The sequence below is a fragment of the Medicago truncatula genome, chromosome 5 (genome assembly GCF_003473485.1).
Source record: "Medicago truncatula cultivar Jemalong A17 chromosome 5, MtrunA17r5.0-ANR, whole genome shotgun sequence".
NCBI lineage: Eukaryota > Viridiplantae > Streptophyta > Magnoliopsida > Fabales > Fabaceae > Medicago > Medicago truncatula.
In genome coordinates, this window is record NC_053046.1 from 3,421,153 (window position 1) to 3,449,121 (window position 27,969).

At 31.9% G+C, this 27,969-nt stretch overlaps 5 protein-coding genes across 6 annotated transcripts; all 5 read right to left on the reverse strand.

Moving 5' to 3' along the window:
- Nucleotides 1–95: 95 nt before the first annotated feature.
- LOC11429160 (protein cornichon homolog 4) lies at nucleotides 96–2,413 on the reverse strand. 2 transcript variants are annotated; one of them, XR_003012112.2, is made up of 5 exons: nucleotides 2,216–2,413; nucleotides 1,955–2,136; nucleotides 632–754; nucleotides 384–546; nucleotides 123–275 (listed from the first exon to the last, which is right to left on the reverse strand). XR_003012112.2 is itself a non-coding variant. In XM_024783657.2 (4 exons), the coding sequence occupies exons 1-4, from the start codon at nucleotides 2,285–2,287 to the stop codon at nucleotides 510–512; spliced, it is 414 nt and encodes a 137-aa protein (XP_024639425.1). In that variant the 5' UTR covers nucleotides 2,288–2,413; the 3' UTR covers nucleotides 96–509. The 2 variants fall into 2 exon arrangements, 1 of the variants encoding a protein (XP_024639425.1); XM_024783657.2 differs by having other exon boundaries at nucleotides 96–546.
- A 3,100-nt stretch (nucleotides 2,414–5,513) lies between these two features.
- Nucleotides 5,514–6,204, reverse strand: LOC120580497 (AT-hook motif nuclear-localized protein 8). The gene is made up of 2 exons (XM_039834135.1): nucleotides 6,047–6,204; nucleotides 5,514–5,898 (listed from the first exon to the last, which is right to left on the reverse strand). Exons 1-2 carry the CDS (start codon nucleotides 6,176–6,178, stop codon nucleotides 5,638–5,640), a joined length of 393 nt encoding a protein of 130 aa, XP_039690069.1. The 5' UTR covers nucleotides 6,179–6,204; the 3' UTR covers nucleotides 5,514–5,637.
- Nucleotides 6,205–7,255: 1,051 nt separating this feature from the next.
- LOC11442452 (AT-hook motif nuclear-localized protein 1) lies at nucleotides 7,256–12,048 on the reverse strand. The gene is made up of 3 exons (XM_024784133.2): nucleotides 11,598–12,048; nucleotides 11,464–11,516; nucleotides 7,256–7,408 (listed from the first exon to the last, which is right to left on the reverse strand). Exons 1-3 carry the CDS (start codon nucleotides 12,046–12,048, stop codon nucleotides 7,256–7,258), a joined length of 657 nt encoding a protein of 218 aa, XP_024639901.2.
- Nucleotides 12,049–19,407: 7,359 nt separating this feature from the next.
- Nucleotides 19,408–20,581, reverse strand: LOC11443115 (uncharacterized). The gene is made up of 2 exons (XM_003611186.4): nucleotides 20,017–20,581; nucleotides 19,408–19,720 (listed from the first exon to the last, which is right to left on the reverse strand). Exons 1-2 carry the CDS (start codon nucleotides 20,288–20,290, stop codon nucleotides 19,644–19,646), a joined length of 351 nt encoding a protein of 116 aa, XP_003611234.1. The 5' UTR covers nucleotides 20,291–20,581; the 3' UTR covers nucleotides 19,408–19,643.
- A 3,777-nt stretch (nucleotides 20,582–24,358) lies between these two features.
- Nucleotides 24,359–26,825, reverse strand: LOC11441042 (uncharacterized protein At4g22758). The gene is made up of 3 exons (XM_003611188.4): nucleotides 26,200–26,825; nucleotides 24,928–25,141; nucleotides 24,359–24,845 (listed from the first exon to the last, which is right to left on the reverse strand). Exons 1-3 carry the CDS (start codon nucleotides 26,521–26,523, stop codon nucleotides 24,640–24,642), a joined length of 744 nt encoding a protein of 247 aa, XP_003611236.1. The 5' UTR covers nucleotides 26,524–26,825; the 3' UTR covers nucleotides 24,359–24,639.
- Nucleotides 26,826–27,969: the final 1,144 nt, after the last annotated feature.

The following is a 27,969-nucleotide window of genomic DNA, read 5'->3' on the forward strand; positions in this document are numbered from 1 at the left end:
AAGGTATTAATATTTGATATTAGCGGAATGCAATTCGACTTATGTTAGGATACTCATATGCTCCTTGAAATAGTCCACCGTTATATGGTAGATCCTTTTCGTAGGAATAAATAAACCATAGATTTGCTGAAAAAGTAAAAACTACAAAATTTTGTAAACAAATTCAATATGAATATTGAATACATTATCTTTTTGGTCCATAGGCACATATCGCCCAATAACACTATGCAAATAACCAAACTCCCTCATCAGCCACCAGCACCTCCCTTTGATGCCTTCACCCATATACACGAAGTCATAAGTTAGATAAGCATAAAATGCTTGCCGTATATAAAGATATCTTACTGTCCAACTATCAAAACAAGCTTGCAGTTGCAACTCACCCCAAAAATACAGTCAGTCATGTCACATACGCGAAGTAATGAACTGCTCTCTACCACAAAATTCTGGAAATTTACTGCAGTGGTCAATTTTAGAAAGCACTCCACAAAACAAGTAACCAACTGCAATTACTCATTGTGATCCTCCAATGTTGTATAAATCATCCTACAACAAAACAAATATTTTAAGAATAAAACCATATAGTTTAATTGAATTCATAACATTGACAGATAATTAGGCTTTCTCATACCAAAATACAGAGAAGAAAAGGGTTGAAACAAGATAGAAAAGTTTGACGAGCCGTTGCTTCTTTTCCCATGCGAGCATGTTGAATATCTCAGTAACATCGATTAAATGCTTTTTTTGTCTGTACCTGATCACGGGAATAAAATATGCAATTAGCATGACCATTTTAAGCACATTCCCTTACATGAAGATATCAAAGCATCATAATTACAACAACAACAACAACCAGAAAAGAAACAATTCATCTCCACAAATCCTCTAACTGGAACACCTATCATAGGGTGGTTGCAAGAGATTGAAAGAACACTGATTTGACTATGTCGATTAGAAGCTAATCCCGAACTTTTTAATAGGTTTCAAGTTGTTAGACTAAACACAATACTGACAGTGTGTATAAGTGCATTCTTATACATTATCACAATTTAGGATTTTTCTATACTCAAACGATCTTAGGTAGGAGGGATCCCGACTCCCGAATTTAACAACCATGCTTGTCGCAGCCTTCCTTAAACCACCCTCTGCAAGAAAACATAACTATTACCCAATTTCAGTTGTTAATTGTTATGACAGATAATTGGCCTTGTTATATTGCCGCGACCAAACAGCAGCTCAGAGGAAAACACTACATTCACCTAGCATCACCAATACCTGCATGCTATCCCTTCCCAAACCAGCCATGATCCACAAAACTGGACTTGCCCACCAACAAACTCAAAGTAATCAATTTCCATAACAAAACTCGACTCGCCCACCATTTTGTCTCTATCCCCCACTCGAAAAACTACCCCCTCTAACTTATCCAATAAAAGAAATGTAGTTTTACTACAACTCGACAAATGCTAAAACCAAATGCTATCAAATTGAGCTAACTTATGTCATTATTTTTTGGGTTAAATAAGTTTTTAGTCCCTATAAATATATCAAATTTCATTTTTAGTCCTCATAAACAAAAGTGAGTCCCTTTAAAAAAATTAGCATGAAGTTTCAGTCCTTGCTAAATTCAAATTTGTTTAATTATCCTTAAACTTTTGAATTATAAGTGATTTATTTCAAACATGTTTAGAACATTATAACAAAAATTCTCTTTAAAAAATGAGCTCAAAATATGATTTTTAGGTCTAGATTTTTATTAATTTTATGAAGCTTTTGAAAGTTTAAAAAAATCTTCTTTTTTTTTTTCTGCAAAAAGAAAATTTAAAAGTTTAAGCATAATTAGACAATATCGCTGTAAATCTCAAGCAATAGTTTAACAGACAAACTATAATACAAAAGCAGTTAAATATTTCTCCTTTATAACATTTTGTGCACAATAGAAATAAAAACTTACAATCTGAAATTGAAGTATAGATAAGGAAGACAGAAGAAAGACATGATCCAATGGCCAGTAATGAGATAGAAGACGGTAAGAATAGCTTGAGTATAAAATTCAGGTAACATCACCGAATTTATTCGTTTTGAGAAATCATATGGATTTAGATAATCAAATTCTAGTTCTGCAAGGCACATTAACTGCAATGCAACAAAATCGAAATTATAATAAGTCAATATTGAAAATTTGAAATGAAATGAAATTCATTGCAAAGCAGACCTGGTATGTGACGAGAACAAGTAACGCGATGAGGAGGAAGAAGGAGATGAGCCACCCAAAGAGATCGACCATGCTCCCTCCCTCTCTCTCTCTCTCTCTCCCAAATTCACAATCACGACAGTAACTACGTACACCACGTGCGACCACAACTTTGCTCTACAAATCAACGCAACACCACTAACTGTTTTTTTTTTCCTTCTTTCTTAAACAATTTTTTTTTTAAATTAATCAAAATTATTTGTAAGTAAGATCTAAGAGACTAAGACCATCCCTAAATGGGTCTTTCATTTTTAAGACAGGTATCTATTGCCATCTCCATCATGGAAAAATAATTGGTTAAATAGGTTTTTAATCCTTAAATATTGCGTCTCTACGAAGAATAGTTCATATATTTCATTAAATGTTTTTAAAATCCTTATATTTTATCTCTGTTATCAAAATTAATATCTGATGTTAATTCTTTCACAGAATGTTGATGTGGCAGTTAGTAAGTCTCAATTATTTCAAACTTAAATATGTTTTCAGTCCCTACATTTTGCGTGACTTTAAAGAATAATCTTTATATTTTAGGGATTTTAAAAACATTTATTGAAATGTAAGGACTATTTTTAAAAGTCACGCAAAATGTCGGAACGAAAAACATATTTAACCTTAAAATATTTGGAACCCCTAGTAACTGTCACATCAACATTCCGTTAGAAAATTAATATCAGGGACTAATTTTGATAACAGAGATAAAATGTGAGAATTTTAAAAATATTTAATAAAATATTGGAACTATTCTTCAAAAAGGCGCAAAATATAAAACTAAAAACATATTTAACCCAAAAATAATTTATGGTATCTGATGAGCACAGGGTCTTAAATAGGTAACCTCTCTTGCGTAGGTTCCATCCATTTTAAAGATTAAAATATAATTATTAACAAAAATCAGATACCATAAATTACGAACCTATTTAAGATTTTTGTGCACAGGGTCTCAAAAATTATGGGAAATTTTTGTGCAAAAAATTGTTCAAAATGTTAAAAGTTTAAGCATAATTAAACAAATTTAGATTTAGTATGGACTAAAATTGAGTGCATAATTTTTTTATATGGACTAAAAGCACTATTAAAATTAAGTAAGGACTAAACTTAAAAGGTCCCAATTTTATAGGGACCAAAAACATATGATGTCATTTACCACATGGCAGCCATGTCACTTGAAATGTCCATGTGGCATGTCTTGGTCAGCATTCCTTTAGCCTAGTCAACACAGTTTGACGGTAAGGACCAAACTTACAAACGGAAAAAAACGTTGGGATGAAAAATTTAATAAAATTTTAGTAGGGACCAATGTTGAAAGCTCGCTTATTTGTAGGGACCTTAAACATAATTAACCCTGAAGAAAAAAAAAAACAACACAAAAACAAGGCAATAAACGCAAGAAGCCAAACACAAACCAGGAAAACAACTACAACGACAACACCATAAAAGAAAAATATATAAATTCCTCAACACCTCAGGCCACCTCCTCAAGCAGAGAAAACCATACCATAAAAGACCAGAGCCATCGACAACACCTGAAGGATAGTCGAGGACCAACACAAACCCCGAAGTCACAACGCCAACACCACAAACCTCTACTGATAGTTTGAAGTTCGTTTAAGAGGTAAGTAAAGTCTGGTCAACAACTGTTCCATTCAGGAATCAAACTCAGATCCTCGTGAAAAAATCGCCTTTTGATAGAGCTCGTCAGTCACTTGAGTTCAATTGTTTGATTTAATTGTATTCTTTTTTTAACAAAAGGAACTTTATCATAATGTGTTAAAGTTGTATTGAATACAATCCTATTTAAAAGAGGTATTTGAGTCAATAAAAACTGATGTGTTTAAACTAAATTTGATATACTCGTAAAGAAATATTGGTAACAGTACCCAATGTTGTAAAATTTAAATAAGTAAACTATATAAAGGTACAATATTATTAAATACTCTTTGACTATCAAGATTTTGGGAAATAATGTGAATTTTAAGTTGCTTGAGAACTACCTTCAAAGGAGATGAACAAAGAATGGAAGTATCTCAATGGTTGATGGCTACTTTCTTGTCTGTTTTAACCAAGAAAAGGATTAATAACACGCGCTGTTCAAAGGGACGTGGAGGATTTTTTTTTTGACACTATATAATGGTCCAACAATGGCGTCACATGTTTCTTCAAACTACCAACATTATGAAAAATATTTTGGTACAAATTTGTATACCACGTGTCTCCACAAATCTTTATAGCATAGAATTCCTTACTCGTATTAGAATAACCCTCGAGATGATGCTAATTAAGGTTGATTTTCTTACATCAATCCATCCACTCACGATGACAATTCACACAGATTTGTATTGAAATCGGTCTAGAAAAACCACTAGTGGCATATATTGTCATTAGAGGCTAAAAGTTTCTATTGGAATATGAAGACATCCATCAAATTTGTTTCCATTGTAGATATTATGGCCACAAGATGGAAAGTAGTAGTGAGTTTCTAGGATATCATAGGAGAAGGTATGATGAATATCAAGGTGGTACGGCAGCAGTACAGTCTGCAAAAGAAGGTCAATCAGGTAGGTAGGGTTGGGGTCGCATAAAAGAATTTTGTTGATACTGCATTGATTATTGAGAAATCCATGCCCCAAAATTCGGAGAACAATGCTTATGGTCTCTGGATGTTTGCCAAACGAAAGTCACATGAGAAAATTCCAAATATAGTTACCATACAACATAACGGATGAGAGAAAAAAGATTAGATCGTAGGCAGTCATTGTGATACAATTCCTAACTCTAAGGGGTACACTTAATAACGATGACAATACAATAATTTCACCAAATAAGGAAACAATTCATAGGAAAACATCAAATAGTAGTTTTTATACCTAAAAATAATTACCCTATCCACCGAATTCGACAAATAGGCAATTGAAAAATTAGGCGAGAAAGCCCTTCAGTCGAGTGAAGCATAGGCGATGCTAGAGCATGCGAGTAGGGAAGCTGATTCTTTTTCAAAGCCACTAATTCATATTATTGTTGCTTAGGTAATCTCTCTACGCACAGCAATAATAAAGGAAACATGGATGAAAGTGGCCAATTTCGGGATACAAATGTGAAAATATGCAATTTAAATGAGAGGGTGCATAACTCATATTTCGAGCATACTTAAAAACGCATCTAAAATGACAATAATCTCATTAACCAAAAGCGACCTGCGCTATCAATTTTTCATGAATGAGTTGAAAATCCAAGTAAATAGAAAATCAAAGAAAAACACACATAAAAGTTATAGAGAAACTCTCTTACAATTTGTCTCAATTATTAAAACCACCTTTTCAGCATTCAACCTGCAACCACCTTGCAAATGACTTTTGCACTAGCAAACCTAAAATCCCATCCTTTTACTACTGAATTTGGCGAGCCAATGATTTCTGGTACATCGCCGTAGTAGGAAAAGGTTGACTAGCATTATTGTAGCTTCCAAGCCTCTGACTAAAAGGACTATTCTGATTGTCACCAGAGGACTCATATGAAGGCCCTTGAAGGGTAGCACCGATTGGAGTCCCAGAAGCAGCAATTTGGGACGATGGCACTGAAGAAGGCCCAATTTTCAAGTTATTCGAGCTAGCCTTCTTAACATCCAAAGTAAAACTACCCACAGTGACCTGTAAATGATTTTTAATAAGTCATAAGTGATGTAAACAAAGTTTGATCATTCATTTAAGCAAGAAAGACTATCAATTCCCAAGAACTTAAATTCACATTGTACATTAAAAAAATCAACATAAATTGTTTATCATTTGAAAACAATACCTTTACTGAAGATGCTGCAATAAGCTTATTAGCCACCACACCTCCCAAAGGGCGTAAATCAGGACCCACCAGAGACACCTTAAAGTTACCCATTCTTTTACAACCACTATTGTTGTCACATACTTCTAACATGCCTGATAGGGATACAAGCTCAAATCGACCCTGGGATAAAAAAATACATCACAGTAAGAAAATTAAACTAAAACACAAGTAGTTATATAAATCAACTATCAGAATAACATAATGACATTTTCGCACGTACACGATGAAAAATTAAACAAAAAAAAACTAACAATGTTTCTTTCTTCATAGACAAATCCCACTACTGTAAGTTTTAACTTTAACTTTCAAATAACCATAAGCGACATTGATATTATTAAAGATAACACAAAACACGGCATGTGACACAATCCTCTAAATATAGCTGTGAATATGAAAATAGATATGCCTAAATTGTGCCAATAATGATTTGAAAATGTATGATCCCACCATTGTTGTCAAAGTTGGGATCCTGCTTAAGATCATGAGGGGGTAAAAGATCATAATTTAGATAATCGTAAAATTATACCTATATTATAAAATCATACCCACACACACACAAACACACATGAAAAATAACATAAACAGGAAAATGAAACTTAAATTATGACATTATACCAACTTAAAGTTGTGTACTTTTAGGTATCATGGTTAAAATTGGATTGTGCAAAACACATGGATTGTTTTATGTACTCTCTTTGTAACAAAGTACGTATAAACATAAGTGAACAAACAAAAATCAAATGTATTTAGTCTAAAAACACTTAATTTTTTGGATCCCTTTTACTTTTATTTTATCACATGGGGAGTATAGTGAATATTAAAAATTGAACAAAGATAGTAGAATCAAAGAGAACAAAACGAAACAAGCAAACTTCTTTTCCTTTTCTACGTGTGACAGTGTTGTCAAATTGCCCTTGTGGCATGCAGATTATGTGTGCGTCTCCATAGACCACAATGCCAATTATACGCACCATGTTTCTTCCATCGACTGCTTTAATGGATAGTCGCCATAATATGAAAAGGACAACATTGTCCCATGCCAAATGCTAGCTTAAGAATTTATGCGCATGAAATAAACACATCTTACATCAGATTCCATATCTCTTCCAATTAATATAATACAAACATATATTTTTCATTATTGGATACTTAGTTATTGAATGGATACTAATAAAAGGATGGAAAATGTACAACCTCATAAGTAACAATGACTCCTGATTGTTGAAAGGAGGCAATGCCAACTAAACCCTGAGCTGAAAGAATGCATATCTCTGTGTTAGGTCCTCCTTGACAACAGCTTGCAAGTTTTGCAACAATATTCTATAGACAAAACAAGATAAACATTTTATTAGGTAAAAAGAAAAGTAGATTAAATAAAAATCTAGGAAATACAAACATTGGGGAGGCATAAAACCGGACCAAGGAAATCAAACAAAATTGTAGGTTGATCTAAACACGCAATACAAACATACAAAGCAACACAAGTGGGACTAACCCTAGTCAATCCTAACAAACGAGCACCCATCACGAGCACAATCTAGCTAACCCTACATACGGGTGCGAAACCATGTTGTAAAAAAAGATGATGTGTAAATATCTGCAGCATCAACCAGAGTTCAAAAAGCCAGCGAATGATTTGACTATGAACACGAAAATAGATACACATATTACAACTCCTTTCTAGGAACAACAACAAGCAATAAGCCCCTTCGAGCCAAACAATGACTAAAATCAATCGCCAATAGGGTAATGAATCCAGGCACCAACCATTTACTATGAGAACAAACATCAAACTCATGACCTTTTATGGCTTACCATTCCTGATCCAATCATGAAGAACTTAAGCGGATATCAAGAAACAAGCATTTTTCTAGGGATGAATCCAACACGACATTCACACACCAGATTTGAAACAAGCATTTTTTAAGTTTTCAAGACTAAACCATGTTAAGAACATTGATGAGTGAACTACGCTAGTGGCCAACCCAGAACAATCCATACCAATTAGTTTGTCACATGAAACCATACCCAGAAAGCTACCGTGACAAACAAATTAACATAAATTAGCATAGGATCTAAGGAACTCAAAACAATAGGCCACAAGTTGTGAGATGCCATTATTGACAACCTCAGATCCGGAACCCAAACTCCGATCATGAAGCAGGCGAATGGCAAAACAAAAAGAAACCCTTCGACGCAAAGGAGGCAGCATAATCGAAAATTGGGACATACAAATCACAAAGCGGAAAACACGACCACAAATGCAAACAACAACAAAAGATCTCTAACGAACCATAATCCACAAGCATGACCCACTGATAAGTGCTAGGAAGTGTTAAATTCTTAATGTATGTAAGCACTTTTAGTTACTTGTTTTACAAGTTAATTGAGGAAAAGTTATGAAATAGTAAGAAAATGTCTCATTGTGTTTTTTATATCTTACTTAACCCATTTTGTGCAGAAAAGAAGTGATCAAGACTTGAACAAATGAAAGAAACACAAAAAGGAGCAAAAACAAGCAATCTGTCGCCATGGCCACAACCTGTCGCCATAGCGGAAAACGACAAAACAGAACCTATTTCTTTCTGCCTAAATGTCTCAATGGCGAAAAATGTCCTACTCGACAAGAAAAGGCGGTTTGGGGTAAGTGATGATGTGGCAGAAACCCACTGGCAAAGAAAGTTGATGTCGCCGTGCGACAAATGTCCTGCCGGGCCAAAATGTCAAATTGTGCAGAAAGTATAAAAGCCCATTTCATTCATTTCAGACAGGATGCTATTACATTTATAGAGAGAATATGGCGAAATTCTTCTGTTTTCATAGAGCAAGGGTGTTTGAGTGTGGATTCATCAAGATTCTTGGAGAAATCAAGTTCTTGCCATGGATCTTCATCTTTCTTTCCACTTTTGTAATGTTCTCATGACAATGATGAACTAAATCTCCTTAGTTGGGATTAGAGGTACTTGATTAAGTTGATAATGTAAACTTTTGATCTTTCAATATATGATTCTAGCAATTTACATGATATTGAAGTTATTCTTGCAATTCATTTCCTATCTTTGATTTAATTGTTATTGAAAAGTACTTTTGAATCTATGTTTAAAATATTCATCTATCAAAACAATGGTTCTAGACATGGAATCAATGTTTTGGTAATCACACAAAGTATCAGGACTTAAAGCTTTCGGATCGTTTAATAGATGGAGAAATCGTCGATTAAACGATACGATCGGCTATTGGATTGTTTAATAGTTTGGGAAATCAACGATTGAACAATACAATTGATTTCACAAGATTATTTGGACACGAATAATCTTGTTGAGCGATACATGATAATATCGGTAAAACGCTAGAGTCCATATATGTGATTATTAGGTTATGTTTGACGCTTAACCAAGGAACTCTAATTCCAACGTTTTTACGCCTTATTACTCTCCGTTTTTATCTTCGCAATTTAGTTTCCATCGTTTTAAACAAACAACCAATCAAACTATAGCTTAGAATGATATCGATTGCTGAATGGCTTAGAATATCGCACCAGTCCATGTGGAGACGATGACAAAAATACTTACTTTTGATACTACATCACCCACCGACCAGAGAAAATTGGAACCTGAACAAACCAACATAACCTTTGCAAACCCATACGAACGACGACGAGCATAAGAACAACATTGATGGAAATAGGTTAAGAGAGCGTTTGAATGGACGACCGTCGAAATGGAAGGAATAAAAGCAACCGCAATAGGATGACACAGTGGTGCAAAAGACGGTATAGTCGCACCACAACCCAATGAGGCTATATCCTGAACTAGATATTTGGATTTTAGGGTAGATAAGTACAATGGAGGATGAAGGTTAGAGAGAGGCTAGATAAATATTTGGTTTAGAGAGTTATACAAAGTAGTATGATTCTAAAATGCTTGATTTAACATGAAGGAGTATTGAGAGATATATGTTTAATTTAGCTCAAACTAGTCCAAAAAAACCTAGTTGAAATAGACCCTTTCAGGTTTTTGAGACCGAAACATGCCAAGAACGCGAGTGTGGCGGCGATTCAAACACACCAACGACCAACCCATAACAATCCACACCAATCAATATGACGCATGAAGCCATAACCAGAAAGCTAACACAATGAACAATTTAAGACTAATTAGAAGTGAATCTCAGCAAATTGAAACAAAATGCCACATATCGTGAACCACCATAGATGAAGACATCTGATATGGAAACCAAACTTTGATCATGAAGCAGACAAAGGGCAAAATAGACCCAAACCGTCCAGTACATATGAGGCAACAACCGAAAATTGGGACCTCAAAATCAAGAATCAGAATGGCCACCATAACCATGAATAGAAACCAAAGATCTCCAAAGAACGATAATCCATAAATGCGGGTCTCCAACGGCAACAAACATAAGAATGACGACACCAAAAATAGGTTGAAAGAGTGTTGGAGTAAAATATCGTCAAAAGGGAAATGATTAAAACAATCCAAATATGGTGAGACAGTTATGCAGAGGATGAATATTGTCGCGCCACAACCCAATGAGGCTACATCTTGAATCGGAAATTCAGATTTGGGGGTAGAGATGCGCAATGACATATTAAGGTTAAAGAGAGGTCAGAGAGATATTTGGTTTAGATAACTACACAAATTTGTCTCTCGATCCTAAAATGCTTACTTTAGCATGAAAGGGTCTTGAAAGATATTTGCTTAATTTAACACAAACCAATCTAGAATATTGATTTGAAACAGACCCTTTCAAGTTTTTGAGATCGAACTAGGTCAAGAACATTGGTGGAGCAGCGGTTTAACCACACCAACGGTTAACCCAAAACAACCCACACTAATCAATCCACTACACGAAACCCCACCCAAATAGTTGCAATGACAAACGATTTAACGGAAACTAGTAGCAAATATCAGTGAATCAGAACAAGATGTCATAGATCATGAGCCAACATAAACGATAACCTATGATCTGGAAACAAAAATCTAATCATGAAGCGGATCAATGGAAAACATATCTAAACCCTGCGAGACAGAGGAGGCGACATAATAAAAAATCAAGACCTACAATCATGTACCAGAAATGTGAGCACAACTGTAAACAAAAACAAGATATCTTCAACGAACTAGAATCCAGGTTAAAATGATTCTTAACAAAAAAGACTATAAAGCAAAATAAAGAAACCAAAATCTACATTAGCATTTCAACATATAAAGTAAAACATTTTTAACATCATCAAAGTCTACATTATCAATCAAATTTATGAAGTAATCAAATTTTTAAAATCGTGAATGATAATTACTTGTATATATGACATTTTAATATTGGAATAATAAATTATAAGATTAGTTGCATACCTCTCCATGGTTCACAGTGATCAAATGTGCAGAGAAATCAGTGCCATTATCTCCTGAGAAGATGAACAACTAGAATGAAAATTAAATAATAAACAAAATTTTGAATTTAAATAATATTTTTTTTTTTAACATACCAAGCACTTCAACTTGCTGATTCTTCTTCATAGTGGAAGAAGGAGAAATAATGGCAGCATTTTGGGTTGGGACCGAGCTTGAACCCAAAGTAATGTTGCCATTAAGGAAGTACTTCCTCGGTCGGCCCCTCTTTTTCTTGATTGAACAAGAGCCTAAGGAAGAAGGAGAAATAATGGCAGCATTTTGGGTGGGGACCGAGCTTGAGCCCAAAGTAATGTTTCCATCAGGAAAGTACTTCCTCGGCCGGCCCCTCTTTTTCTTGAATGAACTAGAGCCGAAGGAAGCATTCACACTCGAGTGCAAGTTGGACCGAACATTGTTGTTGTTGAAAGGCTCAGAATGAGAGAAAGAGTTTGTGTTCATGTTGCATGGTGGGGTTCGAGCATTGGTGAGTTCCACCATGGTGTTTGTGACGGTGTTTTCGAATGGATTAGGGCCCACCAACGCCATATTTTTTAGTTGACGATGGTGTGTGTGAGGGTGCGGTGGTTGTGGTTCACGCGGATCCATGAAAATTAAATGTAGTGAAGAAAAAAGAGATTGGAAAAATTATGAGTGAATCTGTTTGTGTGTGTGTATATATATATATATATATATATATATATATATATATAGTCATTAAAGTAACCGAATGTGGTGAATGGTACGATGATGATGACGAAGGAAGAAAAGTGTGAACCAAAAATTCAATAACCGATAAAAAAGGGAGGAAACAAGATTTTAGATATTTTTATTTAATTTTATAGGAATTTTAACAACACACATTTCAACACACTTTCTTTGATTGATTAAAATTTACATGTGTCCCACAGAATCATGTGGGTCATATATAAATTTAGTGGATTCTACGTAAATTTTAACCAATCAAAAAGAGTGTATGAATGTGTGTGTTAAAATATGTGTTGCTAGCCTTCCTCTTGATTTTATTTAGAGTTTTTAGTTTGCTTTAGACCGAAATTTTTATTTATTTATTGTTTCTTGTGGTCCCTTAGAGTCATTCAAGGACTTAAGTTATGTATAGTATTGTTTTTTTTTTTTTTTTGTGGTGTCCGGGGTTCGACCCCCAGACCTTGTATATATTATACATTGTTTCTATCAACTGAGTTAAGTTTACCGGAACTATGTATAGTATTCTTTAATGTTTAATAAATTTAATACCTTTTTGAATAAATAAATTTAATACTTTAGAAGCTTTCCATTTGACTTGAAAATAAATTTAATAAATTTTTATTATATATTTGACTTTTATATGGCTTGTTATTATTTTACGTTTTTCTTTAAATTTAATTTGAAAATAAAATATAACTTTATTTTGACTTTGAAATAAAAACTAACTAATTTAGAGAAAAAAAAAATTGACTAAGCGTTATTAAAGCTCTCTTTATTTTTTTCCCTTGTAACCAAAAAAAAAAACTCTCTTTATTTTATTACAATGGTCAAAGTTTGTTCTTAAATGAGTCACACTCAAAAAAAAATTAATTAATTAATATTATGTGATTTTGTCTCTAATTTTTTTTAGAGTGAAGACTCATTTTAGTCTCTGAAAAATATGAAAGACCAAATTTAATCCTGAGAAAAATAAATTGGGACAAGTTAGTCCCTACCGTCTTTATGCTTTGTTTGGTTGATGAAAAGAATATAGAGGCAAGAAAAGAAAGTCAAAAGAATAAATTATTTAGTGGTTTGGTATGAGAGAAATTTAAAGAAAAATATAATAGAAAATAAATATGTGTATTTATAAAATGATATAAATACCTTAAACAAAAACTTGATATAATAAAATAAACTAAAATAATTATTTTTTATAAAATAAAATAGGTATTTCATTACAATCAATAAAAACTTCAAAAAAAATAAATTAAAAATAAATTTAGAAAAATAAAAGAATTTTCTAAATTCAATACATTGTTTTTTTGAACAAGCCAAAATGAGATATAATAACAAAGAGTTTTATTCCCTAGCACAAGGAGTGCCAAAGGAGACAAAACAAGGTTACAAAATAGTTTCAATCAAACCACAAAAGACATCAACAAAAAATACATCAGTCAATCCCTAAACAAGCAAGGGGACGCTGCCACCACATATGATAACCAAAAGGAAAGCACACATTTTGTGCTTTCAATCATTTGAGAGATGTAATCTTAACCTTCTCAAGAAGTTGCTATGTTGGTTTAGCTGTGTTGACAAACAATCTTTTATTTCTCAATACATTATTAATACAATGAAGACTCGTTTTAGTCCAAAAAGAAATTCACGAGACCAATATGGTCCATAATAAAAATAAAAACAAATTTTAGACCTTGAAAAAAATAATATCAGACTACGAGTTTAGTCTGAAACCAATTAATTCCCTCAAAAAAGATGTCATTGATATTAGTTAGAATATTTAAATGGAAAAAATTATTTGGTTGTATAAAAATAATAAAATATATGTGACCATGAGTCATGTGTCACGCCAGTTCAACACAGTTTAAATTTTTTTTTTTTTTGAGGGAACAGTTTAAAATATATGCGTGTTAAGTTTCTTGTGAATTTTTTTTTTTCTCAACCATAAATAAAAGCTAAAACTAAATTTTGATACAGGGATTTTTTCCGAGAACCAATGTTTGAAGAAAAGATTAATAGGAAGTATAAAAGTTGATAATTATTTTGAGACTAAAAAAAATTAGCCTTTAAAATTAATTTTATAATTTGTGATTGATATTTTTTATCTTATTTTTATTTATTAATGTTATTTTTTATTTTTTTTGAACAGGCAAAAATGAGATATATTAATACGGACACCGCAATTGTTATCGCACAAGATGTGCCCAACAATCACAAAAATGGCAGAGTCTAAGCAAAAATTACAAACAAATCAGTCAATACCTAGACTTAAAAGAGGGCTCGATCACCACTGATGTGTGCCAAAACTAAATACAACATTACTAGCCTTTAACCACCACAACGAAGTTAATTTCACTTTATCTAGTAATTGAGGCACAGTACTTTGTCTATTTCTAAAAAGCCTATCATTCCTTTCATTCCACAGCACCGAAACACAAAGCAACCAAATCAAATGGAAGAAAGACCGTCGCCCTCTCGAACAACCTGCATAATGAATAAATTGCACAAAGTGATCTGAAGTTGATTGAGAGTCGACACCTACCACTCCTAACCAATGCCGCACCATCGGCCATAATGCACCAAAAGTTGCACAAGACAAAAACAAATGAGTAACATCTTCGACAATCCCACATCCAGCAACGCATAATCGTTCCTCCACAGATAGAAGTTCAAATTTCAAATTTTCCACTTATCCACCATAATGATCAATTTTTAGCTACAAGAATACTTAACAAAAAAATGTTTTTTAGGGAGACCAAAAAAAATGTTATTTATGCAATTTATTTTAATTTATTAAATTGAAAAAAAAAAAAACTCTTTGATTGTTATGAAATATATACATTTTAATAATTAAATATATTTCATATGATTATTTTTTTATTTTATTTATTGACCGGATTTGATTATAATAATTAAAATTTTACTCTTGACCAAAAAGAAAAAAAATGTTGCTCCTGAGTAATGAATTCAGATGATCTTTGATAATTATATTTTATTGAAAATTGAAATGATTATTCATGGAATTTATTTAATAATAAAATGTAACCTTCTTTTGTTGACCGGGTGTAATCTACTACTAGTAAGTAATATAATAAAGTTGTACTCCAGCAAACTTTGATATAAATTTTATAAGCCTAATATAATATTTAGTCTCGATTAAACTCGTAATCTTTTAAATTTTATGAGCCTAATCGTCATTTTGCAAGGAAAAAATTATGTATTTTGACATAAATATAGGAAAATGGTTTATTCACCCCTCTTATGTCATAAATATAGGAAAATAATTTATTCTCATCTATTTTAATCTCTTAATTAATATCACTAATTTTCTTACAAAATAAAAAAAAAAAAACATTTTTCTTTTATAATAGAAACCCTTCATAAATATTTATATTTTAAAAATATTCATAAGTTTTCAAAATTTTATCATATCGTCACGTTAAAATTTATTTTTGCGGATATAAGCACATAAAACCTGTAACGAGTGAGTTGCAAAAAACTAACAATGTATTGCATATAAAATAAAATAAAAAAACTTCATGGAAAGACAACATTAATGTTGATATTTTAAAAATAGTCATGAGTTTGCAAAATATTATCATATCAACCTTCTCATATCGATACACAAAAATTTGCGACCATTGATTACACATGAAATCTACAACGAGTGTCGTGAAAATATTTAATCGTGTTTATCATATAAAATAAAAAGCTATTTAATAGAAACATTGCATTAATATTGATATTTTAAAAATAGTCATGAATTTTCAAACAAATTTGAGGGGTAATTTTTAATTTTTTATCATATCGAGTTGCTAGTATCAATATATAGAAATTTTCTCCCGCAAATATAAGCACATACAATTTGCAATGCGCACGGTGCAAATATTTAACGGTGTTTTGCATACAAATAACAAAATATTTAATACAAACATTATACTAATGTTGATATTTTGAAAATAGTCATAAATTTTCAATTTTTTTATCATATCGACATTCTGACATCGGAACATGTAAAAGTGCTTCCGCATAGACACATAAAATACGAAAATATCGTCCCTGTGAGCTTAGTTCACATGGTAATGGCCAATGCATAATATATGTAGGGGTCAGGTTCGAACCTTGGACACCCCACTTATATTCCCTTTAAATGTTGTTTTTTAGTCACTATGCTACTTTACATAATAAAATAAAATAAAAAAAACCGCAACTTAGCGTGATGCAGATATTTAACGGTCTTTTGTGTAACAGCCCGATTTTCACTAGATTTATTTTTAATTGTTTTAATATGTGTTTATACATGTTTGTGTGTGAATATTTATCATTGGATGCATTTTCATGGGTTTTTGTGTTAGAAAGGTAATTTAGTTACTTTGTGAGTAAGGGTAATTTAGTAAACTCATGTGAGGATTATTTTTAGTGTTTTAGTGAGAACCATAATTTTATTTTATAATGCTTGTGAACTGCTATGTGAAAATTTATTTTATTTTATATATTTTATTTTAAGTACTTGGAACTTGATTTAATTCATATATGTTCAAACTTATTTTATTGATTATGATTGATGTAAAGCTTACCCCCAGTGGTTTTGACCGCCTACCTGTTTGTATGGATGGGTAGACGAAGTGCAGGATTAGTTGCTTTGGTGAGTTGTTTGGTGATTGCTTGGATAGCGGAAGCTATCTCCGTTATCGTTTCCTTAGAGTCTAGGATAGGTTCTGATCTAGGTGTCTGTCGTATGATTACTCTAGATTGTTTATTGTGGATTTATTTATGTTTTGGAGATTTTCTCATTTGTCGGGATGTGGAAAAAATTTATAATGATGTATTTTGATATCATGACATGTATACTTTTGAGGTGTATGATTTATATCTGCTGCGATTGTTGAGAATTTTTATACATGCATCTTATTTTGGATTTTGTTGATGACGTGACGTCTATTTCTTGAATATTTATATTATTCGCGTGTTTTATCGCTTTAATAGAAATAGGGCGTTACATTTTGCGTATGAGATAGAAAAATATTTAAACTACATTGATGTTGATATTTTCCTGATTTTTTATACTTTATTATATTGTCTTTCTTATATTAGTACATAAAAATTGATTCTGCCTTTTAAAAAAATTATTTTTGCAAATATAACAAATAAAGTCTACAAGAGACGCAATGCAAATATTTAACACATTTTTGCATATAAAAGAAAAAATTAATAGAAACATTACATTAATGTTGATAATTTTTATTTAATACCTTTAAACATTTCACAATATTAGCAATGTAATTGTTTTAAGGTTTATTTATACATTCGGTCATTGCAAATATGATTCATTTGAGTTTTGGTCCATATACTTACTAATCCTTTTAAAATTGATACGCAATTATCAATTACTTGAACTTTGATCCCTGAGGTTATTTAAGTGATGACATATCACAAATTAGCTTATGTGGCAGTGATGACTGTGCAAGGATGTTGCTGACTCATAAACATTTGTCATGGAATGATGAAAATGCCCCTATGACATATAGAACAAAAGCGAAATGACCACAATCACATCGAAGCCTTGTTTGTAGGAACTAAAGATATAAATAAGCCTTGTTTTTAATATAGTTACCACACACAATGTTTTTTTAACAAGATAATTACTGCAATATTACATGATATGTGCGAACACACGAATCTTTTATTGATTATAATAAATACATCAATATACATATTTTTTAAATAACGTTAGTCTTGACTTTATTTTTTAAACGAAATGTTACTCTTGAATTAGTACACAAATTTGTAAAATATAAGTAAATATTATTTTTTTAGGGAAAGTAAATTTTAATTACTCGTCTCATATTTAATGGTCTTATGTTCTCGTGATCTTAACTTAGTTGGTAGAAACAATGCATAATAATATATGCAAAGTTCGGGAATCGAACCTCGTATAAAAAATAATAATTAATGGTCTTATCTCTAAAATACCAATCATTTAATTTTTTGCATGTTTAGGAATCAACGTATTAGTGATGAGAATAATTTATAAAATAGACTTAATTTTTTTTATTAAAATTGGATAGATTAAATATTAATAACTATTTTTTAACATTTTCAATTTAGTCAAAATATGTGTAGTAGTCAACCACTTTATACATATCAATACATAACTTTGACTGTTAATATCTTTAATTATCTGTGGTAAAAAATTATAAAAATTTAATATTTTAAAAATATTTATCAAGACAAATCAATCAACATCTTACATGCTAACATTTGTATTTATATATTAGTTAAAAAAAATATAGTCAAAGTAAGTTATGTGAATAGTGTGAATGCTAGTCAAAGTAAGCTATTTATCATGGTCTTTCAATGGCTAAAGAGATGGGGATATCAGAGTTGGTTTGCTACTCGGATTCCCTCCTCTCTATCAATCTTATTGTCGGTAAACCTTCGAGGTTTCATGTCCATGCGGTTCTCATCCAGGATATTAAGGTGCTTCTTTCCCAAGCCAATTACAAGATTTTCCACACTCTCCATGAAGGCAATCATTGCGCCGATTTTCTTGCGAAGCGAGGAGCTCTATCAAATGTTGGTTTACCGCGACACCATTCCCCCCTGACGACCTGCTTCCTTTGTTGAAGAATGATGTTTCAGGAACTTGGTTCCTGAGATCTTAGTTTTAGTTTTTTTTTTCTTTTCTTCTTTGTCTTTTTCTTGTTTATTTGCTTCTGTAACCAAAAAAAAAAAAGTGTGAATGCTAGGTCGTTTCCCCGAAGCAATGCGTTGTTTAACTCGAGTAAAGTGATAAATGAGCAAGAGTCGATGCATCGTCGTTTGGATGCAATAAAAAACTTGTCTAATAGGTCGACTACGGAAACGATCTACTTACTTTGACGTGTGATGGAGTGGTATCAAACATGTAAAAAACTTACACTTAATATTCATCGATTTGGAGAAAACGTATGATTAAACGTCTATAAATATTTTGTTGAAAGCCCTAAAAGAAAAAGAAGTACAAATGAAAAACTACCAAAGATATGTATGAGGGACTTCAATGTATCCTTTACATGTTGTACAAGGCAACTAAATATAATTTGGGTAGCCTAAACTACTTCATACTACTCAGTACTCAATAGCTTCGCTTGACGATTCATAAATTTCAAAGAAAAGTAATTGACGATAAATCGCACAGTAAACCAAATACATGCAGCTAGATTAAAAAAAATAAATCCAAATAGTATTATTTTTGACTTTCTTTTTCATTTCACCTTATTACCCTTTCACAAGATACATAAGATTTTGTCTCTCAAAAGTATTGAGTGGCCAATTGAGATTCAATTAGTCACAACCTCAATCACTTTAGCATTAATTATGGCTTGAAGCCAATAAGTGTGAACAATATCTTCAAATGAAATATTGCAGAATCAATTGCCACATGCTGCCTTGGAAGTTCAGATTGAAGAAGGCTTTGAGCATAGAAAGAAATTCCTTGACCCCAAGTTCTTCAATTTCTCACTGACCTTCAAACCTGCACCATTTCAATAAAAACAATAAAAATGAGAAACACAAGCATTTCATTTGGTGCTTGATTAGCATGGAAAATATTTTTGTATTATACATGATGAATATGATAGGGACATCAGAAAAATTAATCGAATTCATATTGTTGTTATCGACCAGTCTAATTATACATGAATATGCAACAATAAAGATCTATAACATCTAAAAACTAGTCTAAAAAATGACATGAAAAAACAAGGCCAGATATAAATTATAAAATAAAATAAAAAAGGAACATTGAAGGATTAAGGTTAACATAATTACTTTCCAGCGTGAACGGAGAGTAGTGAAGTTGGTAGCGGTTTGGATCGGTGTCCTTCAATAACGGCCTTCTCTTCTCCTTATCATAAGTCATCAATGCAACCTTCACTAATTGGCCAACGGTATCTTCAGGCAACATCAAAACTTGTATTGCACCCAACGTGTTCTCGATGGACACGTTGAGTAGAAGTTTCGATGGCCTAAGAAGAGAGTCATTGGATTCCGTTGTATCCAACGGAAATTTGTCTGTTTGAGGAGTAGAAACGGTACCACCCATGAAGGCAAAGACAAAGAGAGTTTGGATTTCAGTTTACGGCTTTTTTCACTATGTTGCTGTTGTTGTTACGAGAAAGGTGGTTTTTTCAAAAGTGAAAGGGTGAAATTTGAGTTTGTGGGGGCTTAAATGAGTGAAGGAAGCTTCTAGGAAAGTGCGATATTTAAATTATATTTGGATTTGAGAGGTTGGTTTTTAGGCTTGCTGCAAGATCCCGAATTTTCCAGCAGTGACCTGACAAATAATAGCCTCATCATCCCTAAACAGTGAGGTGTTGATGTTCATGGATTGGTATCTTTTCATTCGATTCAGATTTCCGCTCGACATTGGTTCTATCCGATTAAGATTGGACGATTCAAAAAATTATAAATTTTTATTTTACAATAATTTCACAATAACAAATTTGAATTTGGACCAATTTGATTCAGATGAAAGGTCGTCGATGTTTCGATATGTGAATGCGGAGAATAACCGTGTCCAAACTTCAAAGTTCGCATTATTTTCTTTACCAATAAAATATAATTTTAAAGTTTTTTTTAATAGCCTATTTAATCATTAAATACCATATATTTAATTTTTTTTTTATATTAGTAAATGTATTTATTGTTTAGGAGGATATTTATGCTATTGTCGATAAAAAAAAAAGGATGATTAGAAAATGCTTTTTATCCTGAGCAATTGAATTGCGAAAAACAGAGGCCAAATATCATTGGTGAATATCACAGCATCCTTCCTTAATTTTCGTTATCCAATAACTTAAAAAAGAATATCCTTTTTGCAAATAACATCATTCCTTAAGAATATTTCCGTGTTAATTATTTTGTAAAAATAGCATTTTGTTGCTAAAATATCATTCATACTTTATCAAATTTGCTAAAGTATTAAAAGAATGGAACTTCTACGGTACACCCGCAAATTAAAGTGTACCGGTACTCCTACTTCAAAAATCTTTAAATTAACTATTATTTTTTTGAAATAAAGTACTATTTGTTGATATAATATTTTAGAAAATGTCATCTCATAAGAAAAAACTTCATTTCATTGTTTATAAAAATCATACTAATTTTTTTTACATTTTATTGTAAAAAATAATCAAAATTCTCTATTATGAGTACTAAAAATTCAGAAAAATTTAATTTTATTTCGTCGACGTTTTTGGTAAATAAGATTTAATTATAGATGATAGAAAATAACATTTTTCTTCAAAAATAACACATTTATCTATTAATTTATTAATTTGATGTACCAATACACCCAAAATTTTGAGTGTATCATAGAATTTGTCTTAAAAGAATTGCTAAAATATTTTAGAAAATTACTTTTAAATCATAATAATTGAATTGATTTCGTCATTTTATTATATAAATGTTGACTAGAGTCTCAAGGAACAAGGAATTTAAATGGAATTTTTCATTAAAAAGAATAATATTCCTTCAAAAAAAAATTAAAAAGAATAATATCGAAAACATTTAATATTTTCTTTTGAAAAACAGAGTATAATATTTATCCTTACTAATACATATAGGGTCATGTTAACCAGTGTCCCAGGGGCACTCGTTAAGAAAGCCAAAAGAAGAAATTGAAAGTCAAAAGACAAATTATATGGTACATCCAATATATTTGAGTGTACCGCTATACCTACTCTTTAAATTAATAGTTAAAAGAGTTGTTTTTTGAAGAAAAATATTATTTTTTTATCATTTATAATTATAACAACTAAATCTTATTCATCAAAAGTGTTAATGAAATAAAATTAAATTTTTTGAATTTTTATCACTCATAATTGAGAACATTGATTATTTTTTACGATAATATGTAAAAATAATTACTATAATTCTTATAAACAATGAAATGATTTTTTCTAATAAAAGGATGTTCTATAAAATATAAATATTGACAAATAGTTATTTATTACATAAAAAATTATCGTTAATTTATAAAATTATGAAGCAAGAGTATCGGTACACCTCATTTTGTGAGTGTACAAGTCAAAAAAAGATACTTTTTAAACTTTTAATGCATTGATTTCATAACTTTCAATGCATTACCAATTGGATGAGAGTTCAGCAAACATATTAGATGTTGTACCAGAAAAACCATGAATCCAAATCTCGTTAGAGTTTCTCAAGAAGCCAGCAAAACCCACATTACTTGGGTTGCCAAAGGAGGAACCATCCACATTGACTTTGATATAACCATCAGTTGGTGGGTGTCAACGAACGCGCCGAAGGACAGTACGGTCCACATTTTGACCATTTATCGTAAAAGAATGATATGAGAAAATACTATTAATTGAAGCCCAATTATCTTTCTTAATATTTTGAAAAATCTCGTCATTTCTATTCCTGTGCATCTCCCAACAAATAACTATGAAAAGTGAACCTGTCTTAACCATAACATGATGCTTGAACCAAATCTGACAACTGCTAATAGAGAAATAGGTTGGACAAGAGGAATGAAATTAACTCGAGATAGACATAGCTTTCGGGAAATCCCGAAGAGTATGCAAGTCATTTTCCACCATAGCCCCACACATATAACATGTTGTATTAGTTGTAAGATGTCTTAATCCTCTAAAAGCATCAGTAGGAAGGCTATCATGCATCACCAACCAACAAAAATGTTGAAGACTCTCCATATGGGCAAGCGCCAAAGCCATTTTCATCAAGTAGTAGATTGAACCTGCAAATTGGATGAGTGATCAACCCATCTGTATGCATGGCTTTCCGAGTAAGTACAATTTGAGGAACTACTCTTTAGGTGGAATTATAATGGGAACAAACTGATTATGAGAAAATAAAAATGATTTTCTATAATGGTAGCATATATTTTTAATAACATCTCTCACTAAAAAAATTTGAAAAAAACAAATGTTAAACGGGCCAGCTAGGGGTATGCAAAAAATATTGTTAACTTAACCAAATTAGTGAACTGAACCACACTACACCCAAAAAAATTGTAATCAATTAAATGGTTCATGAACTGAACCACATATTTAAAAAAGTTCAATTAACCAAACTTAAACAGTTAAATTGTATGTGAACTTATTTGATAAAATTATTTTTTTTTTGTGCAAAAACTTTAAAAAAAATTAAAATCTTTTATAACTCCCAATCGAGAAAGAAAAGAGGAGACAAAGAGAGGCAGACAAGGGGAGAGACTTGTATGGCTACTTCTCTCTGGAGTTTCCATTGACATAATTTGTTTCGCTTACGTATTGCTATCTTTGGCGAGACTTGCACCACTGACAACTTGTGTTTGTTCTCTTCACCGAATGTCATTGGATCTGTAGCGGAGCTCTCTCTCCTCCAGCTCCTCTGCCGAAGCATCATGCGAGCAACACTTTATTGGTGTGTGATTTGTACCGTTTGTATTCTAGATTCAATTCGTTAGTTGATTTGGTTCAAGTTTGTTGCAAAGTTGCGTCATTTTTTTTTTCGATGAAGTTAAGAAATTCAATAATTCAAAGGTCAGCCTACCAGTTTGCCTCTTGACGGGGCGGGTGTGTGTTTTGTGCCCAACAACTTAGGTTAGCATGCCCCGTCCACCCTATTTTTGGGGCTAATAGTGGGTCGGGCCTAAACTGGGCAAGCGAACCCGTATTGTCATCGCTATGTGAGGAAAGTGACCGAGTGTTGTAAATTTTGAGGTACTGAATTTATATATATATTGAAATAGAGTTTATATTTTTTTGTTAAGTAGTCTAATGATTAGAAATTTATCTCTTAAGATAAATAAGTGGGAGCCCCCACAAGCTTAGCTCAAAAAAGTTATAAAAAATACAAAATTTTATTTTATTATATTAAAAAATTATCCCAACCTCCTTTTATATTAGTTATTTGTAACATCGATAATTTAAGTTTTTTTTTTCGACTAGATTATTTTTTACACTATCAACTAGAACATTTAGGTCTTAAAATGTGGTTGATATTTTTTTGTGGAGTTTTAGTCTAATACCTTTAAAAGTTTGTGATTGACTAATTGTTATGACACTGACATGTATGTAACAATACTTGTGTGGCAAGTAAGTCCAAACAAGTATTTTTGAATGACAAATGTTAGTACATCTAATTGACAAGGGGCATTTACAAGCTTCTTATATCATCTTGAATGTGAAACTTTACATAGTACATCTAATTGGGAGAATCGCCTATCTCTTGTTGGGATAAATCTTCATATTGGTTTTACACTTTGAAAAAATATAAATACATAAATATATATACATCAAATAGAAAAGGTAGAGATGAATCGAAAGGCAACATATAAAAAATAGTTGCTTTTCTGTGTTATAGAGTTGAAGACTTGAAGAAGTAGCACATAATATTGCTTGAGGAGGTGTACTTGGTTGACTGTCATGGGGAGCAAACTAGAATATTCCAAAGCCTATGGGCTCTTCTAACAATTTGGTTAATTTTCCGGGCAACGAAAGATGGGAGTCCACGTTTGGCTAAATCATGATCACTTTCTGAAGAATTCAATGTAGAAGATTCACCATTACTCTTCCGCAGATAAAAACTTCTACTATTTACATTCCCAATTACTTCTGATTTATCCAAACCTTAGAAACAAATTAAAAAAACGTAAGCCAAATAAATAAATAATATACTCCAGTTTGTAAAATCGAAAATTATTGAGATTACCTTGGAGACTGAAATAGGAAAGATACAATTGAAAGGAAGATGGCACATTAGAATCGATCTTAGGGCTCCTTCCTTCTTCCCTATATTTATTCACCACATGGCTTATTGTATCCTCCACAGTTGACCCTAGTTTAACCATTGTTCGGACAGGTCCTGTACTTCCTTCAACCGTCACACTAACCACCACCTTAGCCTCCTTGTCGTACCCCTTCATCTAATCAAATATAATACGTGATTTCTCTTACTATAAGGCATGGCATGCTTTAATTCTTAATTCTATATTAGAGTACGTAATATATCTTACGTAATTGTTAAATTTGTGGTGAATCTTTATCAAGGGTACTGGTAATCAATGGTATGGCATGCTTTCTACGTCATTAGTTACAACTTACACCTAATATTTAAATCTTCAATTTGTGTTACGTAACCTGGATGGATGATACAAAAAGTTAAATAAGAAGAACTTTGACTCACGTCACAAAATTTAAAGAATACTACCATATATATGTTATTTTTAATATTGGTCTGCAAGTAGATCCAAAAATATAATAATGAAATTAATTTATTGGTTTGTCACTTTAATTGTCTAATAAAAATTGTGAGATCAACTGAAAACTTATAAATTTGCACACCGACCCCGGGTCCACTAAAGCTACCCTGTTTTTTCCCTTGTTTTAATTTTACCTCATCAAATAAATAAAACAATAATATACGGAAGAAAAGAATTAGGTGCTAATAGAAAACTTGTAGTTGTAGGCGATGTAACAAATTTTTATCCCTTGCATTTGAAATATGCAAAGAGGAACCAAGCAAAACAAGTTGTAAGAATCTTTACATTTTGGGAATACATCATCATCATTCATGAAACAAAGTCAGTTAATTTATACCAAACATCTTTTTCTTTTTCTGTTTCACGCAATCTCTAATATCCATTGCCTTAAATGAAAGAAATCTATCAAACTCCACGTGGAACCAAGCAAAACCCCCCAATCGATGTGTAAACAATAAACAAACAAAAAATTCCTAAATATTGAAAGCCAAGCAAGAAAAAAAAAACTCTGTAAATTAAGAAACTCAATGTTAGAGAGTCTCTGATTCGGATAAACGTTTATAGGTGAAGATAATTCTCACGTCACAAGTGGAAACAATTTCTAAGACTCAATATTGATCTCAAACTACTAGACATATGCATGAATTAGTTGAAAAAAGTAATAATAATAAATTAACAATGATGATAGCATGAATTAGTAGAGTTAACTGTAATTAACTAACCTCATTAGAGTAAATGTTTGGAGAGGAAGGAAAGAGTGAAGGAGAAGAAACAAAGGCATTTGAAAATGTTTGAGGTCGGAAAAGTGTTCCTCCTCTTCCACTTCTGAAAGAATATTGAGCAAAGAGACCAACACCATCATCATCATCATCATCATCTTCATGAATAAGATTTCCTCGTGAAATCAGCAGTGGCGCTGATGAGCAGCGTTTCAAGGTATTGATCAATTTTGACTTATTCTTTGTCCTACAACGCGGCGACGGTGATGGATGCGGTGGTTTTTTTCTCCGGGATGTAATCGCCGGCGATCTTAAGGTTTGCGACATGCAATATAGGAATAGGAATTAGGAAAGGTATGGGCTTTGGTGAAGAAGATAAAATATTAATAGTTTATTTGGAATGGATAAATGGGAGATGAGAAGAGAAATAAGAATGGTGGTTATGAATTATGATGATATTGAGAATGGTAGCAACTAGTCAAGTCCCACTCCTCTTAATTCTTATGTAAGAATAACGATGTTATAGAACCAAGTATGAAAGGAATAACAAATATTTTTTAATACATAGATAATGATGTTTTTTTATATAGGATGTCCTTATGCGGATTACAACATACACAAAAAATGTTTAAAAATCATGTTTCAGGAAGAAGAAGAAGAAGAAGAAAATTACGTATCAAAATTGACGTTTTTACAATTTAAAACTCTAATTCTGACTTTATTGGTAGTAAAAACACTTCTTATACTAGTATAATATTTAGTTGTTTTAGAATAAAACTAGTTTAGTTTTTTTAAAGAAACAACCAATATTAGATTATTTTTACGAACCAACCAATATTAAATTAGAAGCATAATATTGAAAAGTACCAAAAAAGCATAAAGTCGAGCTTTTTCTTGTAAATGGTTGGTCGTGAAACTTCATACCGTCCAATATGGTATCGAATCAATTGTCAATAGTTACACTTTTTTATTTATTTTTGACCAAAAGGAATTCAACACATTTTACTCATAAGGAATACCTCAATACAAAGTAGAATATGAAAGGAAATTTGGGGACTGGTCATAAAAAATGTTGCTCTAGCTAAAGATTGATCTACATTATTCACTCGAACCTGACAAAACATAAAATAAAGTTTGTAGACTCCATTAAAATATAGAACACGCTCTATTGCTCTAAGAATATCGCCTAATTCTGAGATATCATAGTTTGTGTTCATAATTTGTTGCACTTATGATAGAGGATTCATATCAAAACTAACATTTTCAAAACCAAGATTACCCACAATTGAAGAGCTTTAAGGAGCACAAGTGCTTCTGCTCCCTAGTCAATTGGAAGGTTAAAAGGAATGTGATCCGTATGAGCCATGATAAAAGATTCAAGATGGCCGCAGAGACACATGTCAAACGTGGTGCTCTCGTGATGTTTCATTTCAGAAAACCCACATTGGCGAGCACCACATGTCGACCTTGCTATTGTTGTCCATTGGACGTGGACAATCGGAGGTTCGGTCCAACACCTTCATTGTGTCATAATCTAATAAAAAATTGACTGCTTTTTATACAACCAGTCGCAAGTCCTCTATTTTTCCTTCCCAAAACTTTTTGTTTCTTGCATTCCACAAAGAGCACAGAATCATTGCAAATTTCATGTACCTCAGAGGTTCCATAACTGCAAAAATCGAGAATCAAAGTATATGAGATGCGTTTCTTCCAAAAAAAATAATATATGAGATGTGTTATCGGAACACAATTTCGCTGATATTTTATAGACAC

What these genes read in the sequence shown, in the direction of transcription:
- LOC11429160 (XM_024783657.2), bottom strand. Translation starts at nt 2,287, where the DNA reads ATGGTCGATCTCTTTGGGTGGCTCATCTCCTTCTTCCTCCTCATCGCG. An exon ending in TTGTTCTCGTCACATACCAG is followed by an intron (nt 2,137 to 2,215) that starts GTCTGCTTTGCA and finishes GTTGCATTGCAG; the next exon opens with TTAATGTGCCTTGCAGAACT. An exon ending in CTATACTTCAATTTCAGATT is followed by an intron (nt 755 to 1,954) that starts GTAAGTTTTTAT and finishes TCCCGTGATCAG; the next exon opens with GTACAGACAAAAAAAGCATT.
- LOC120580497 (XM_039834135.1), bottom strand. Translation starts at nt 6,178, where the DNA reads ATGTTAGAAGTATGTGACAACAATAGTGGTTGTAAAAGAATGGGTAAC. An exon ending in TTGCAGCATCTTCAGTAAAG is followed by an intron (nt 5,899 to 6,046) that starts GTATTGTTTTCA and finishes AATCATTTACAG; the next exon opens with GTCACTGTGGGTAGTTTTAC.
- LOC11442452 (XM_024784133.2), bottom strand. Translation starts at nt 12,048, where the DNA reads ATGGCGTTGGTGGGCCCTAATCCATTCGAAAACACCGTCACAAACACC. An exon ending in TCAGCAAGTTGAAGTGCTTG is followed by an intron (nt 11,517 to 11,597) that starts GTATGTTAAAAA and finishes TCATCTTCTCAG; the next exon opens with GAGATAATGGCACTGATTTC. An exon ending in TCACTGTGAACCATGGAGAG is followed by an intron (nt 7,409 to 11,463) that starts GTATGCAACTAA and finishes TTTTGTCTATAG; the next exon opens with AATATTGTTGCAAAACTTGC.
- LOC11443115 (XM_003611186.4), bottom strand. Translation starts at nt 20,290, where the DNA reads ATGGGTGGTACCGTTTCTACTCCTCAAACAGACAAATTTCCGTTGGAT. An exon ending in CTCTCCGTTCACGCTGGAAA is followed by an intron (nt 19,721 to 20,016) that starts GTAATTATGTTA and finishes GAAATGGTGCAG; the next exon opens with GTTTGAAGGTCAGTGAGAAA.
- LOC11441042 (XM_003611188.4), bottom strand. Translation starts at nt 26,523, where the DNA reads ATGTCGCAAACCTTAAGATCGCCGGCGATTACATCCCGGAGAAAAAAA. An exon ending in CAAACATTTACTCTAATGAG is followed by an intron (nt 25,142 to 26,199) that starts GTTAGTTAATTA and finishes ATATTTGATTAG; the next exon opens with ATGAAGGGGTACGACAAGGA. An exon ending in TTCCTATTTCAGTCTCCAAG is followed by an intron (nt 24,846 to 24,927) that starts GTAATCTCAATA and finishes TTTGTTTCTAAG; the next exon opens with GTTTGGATAAATCAGAAGTA.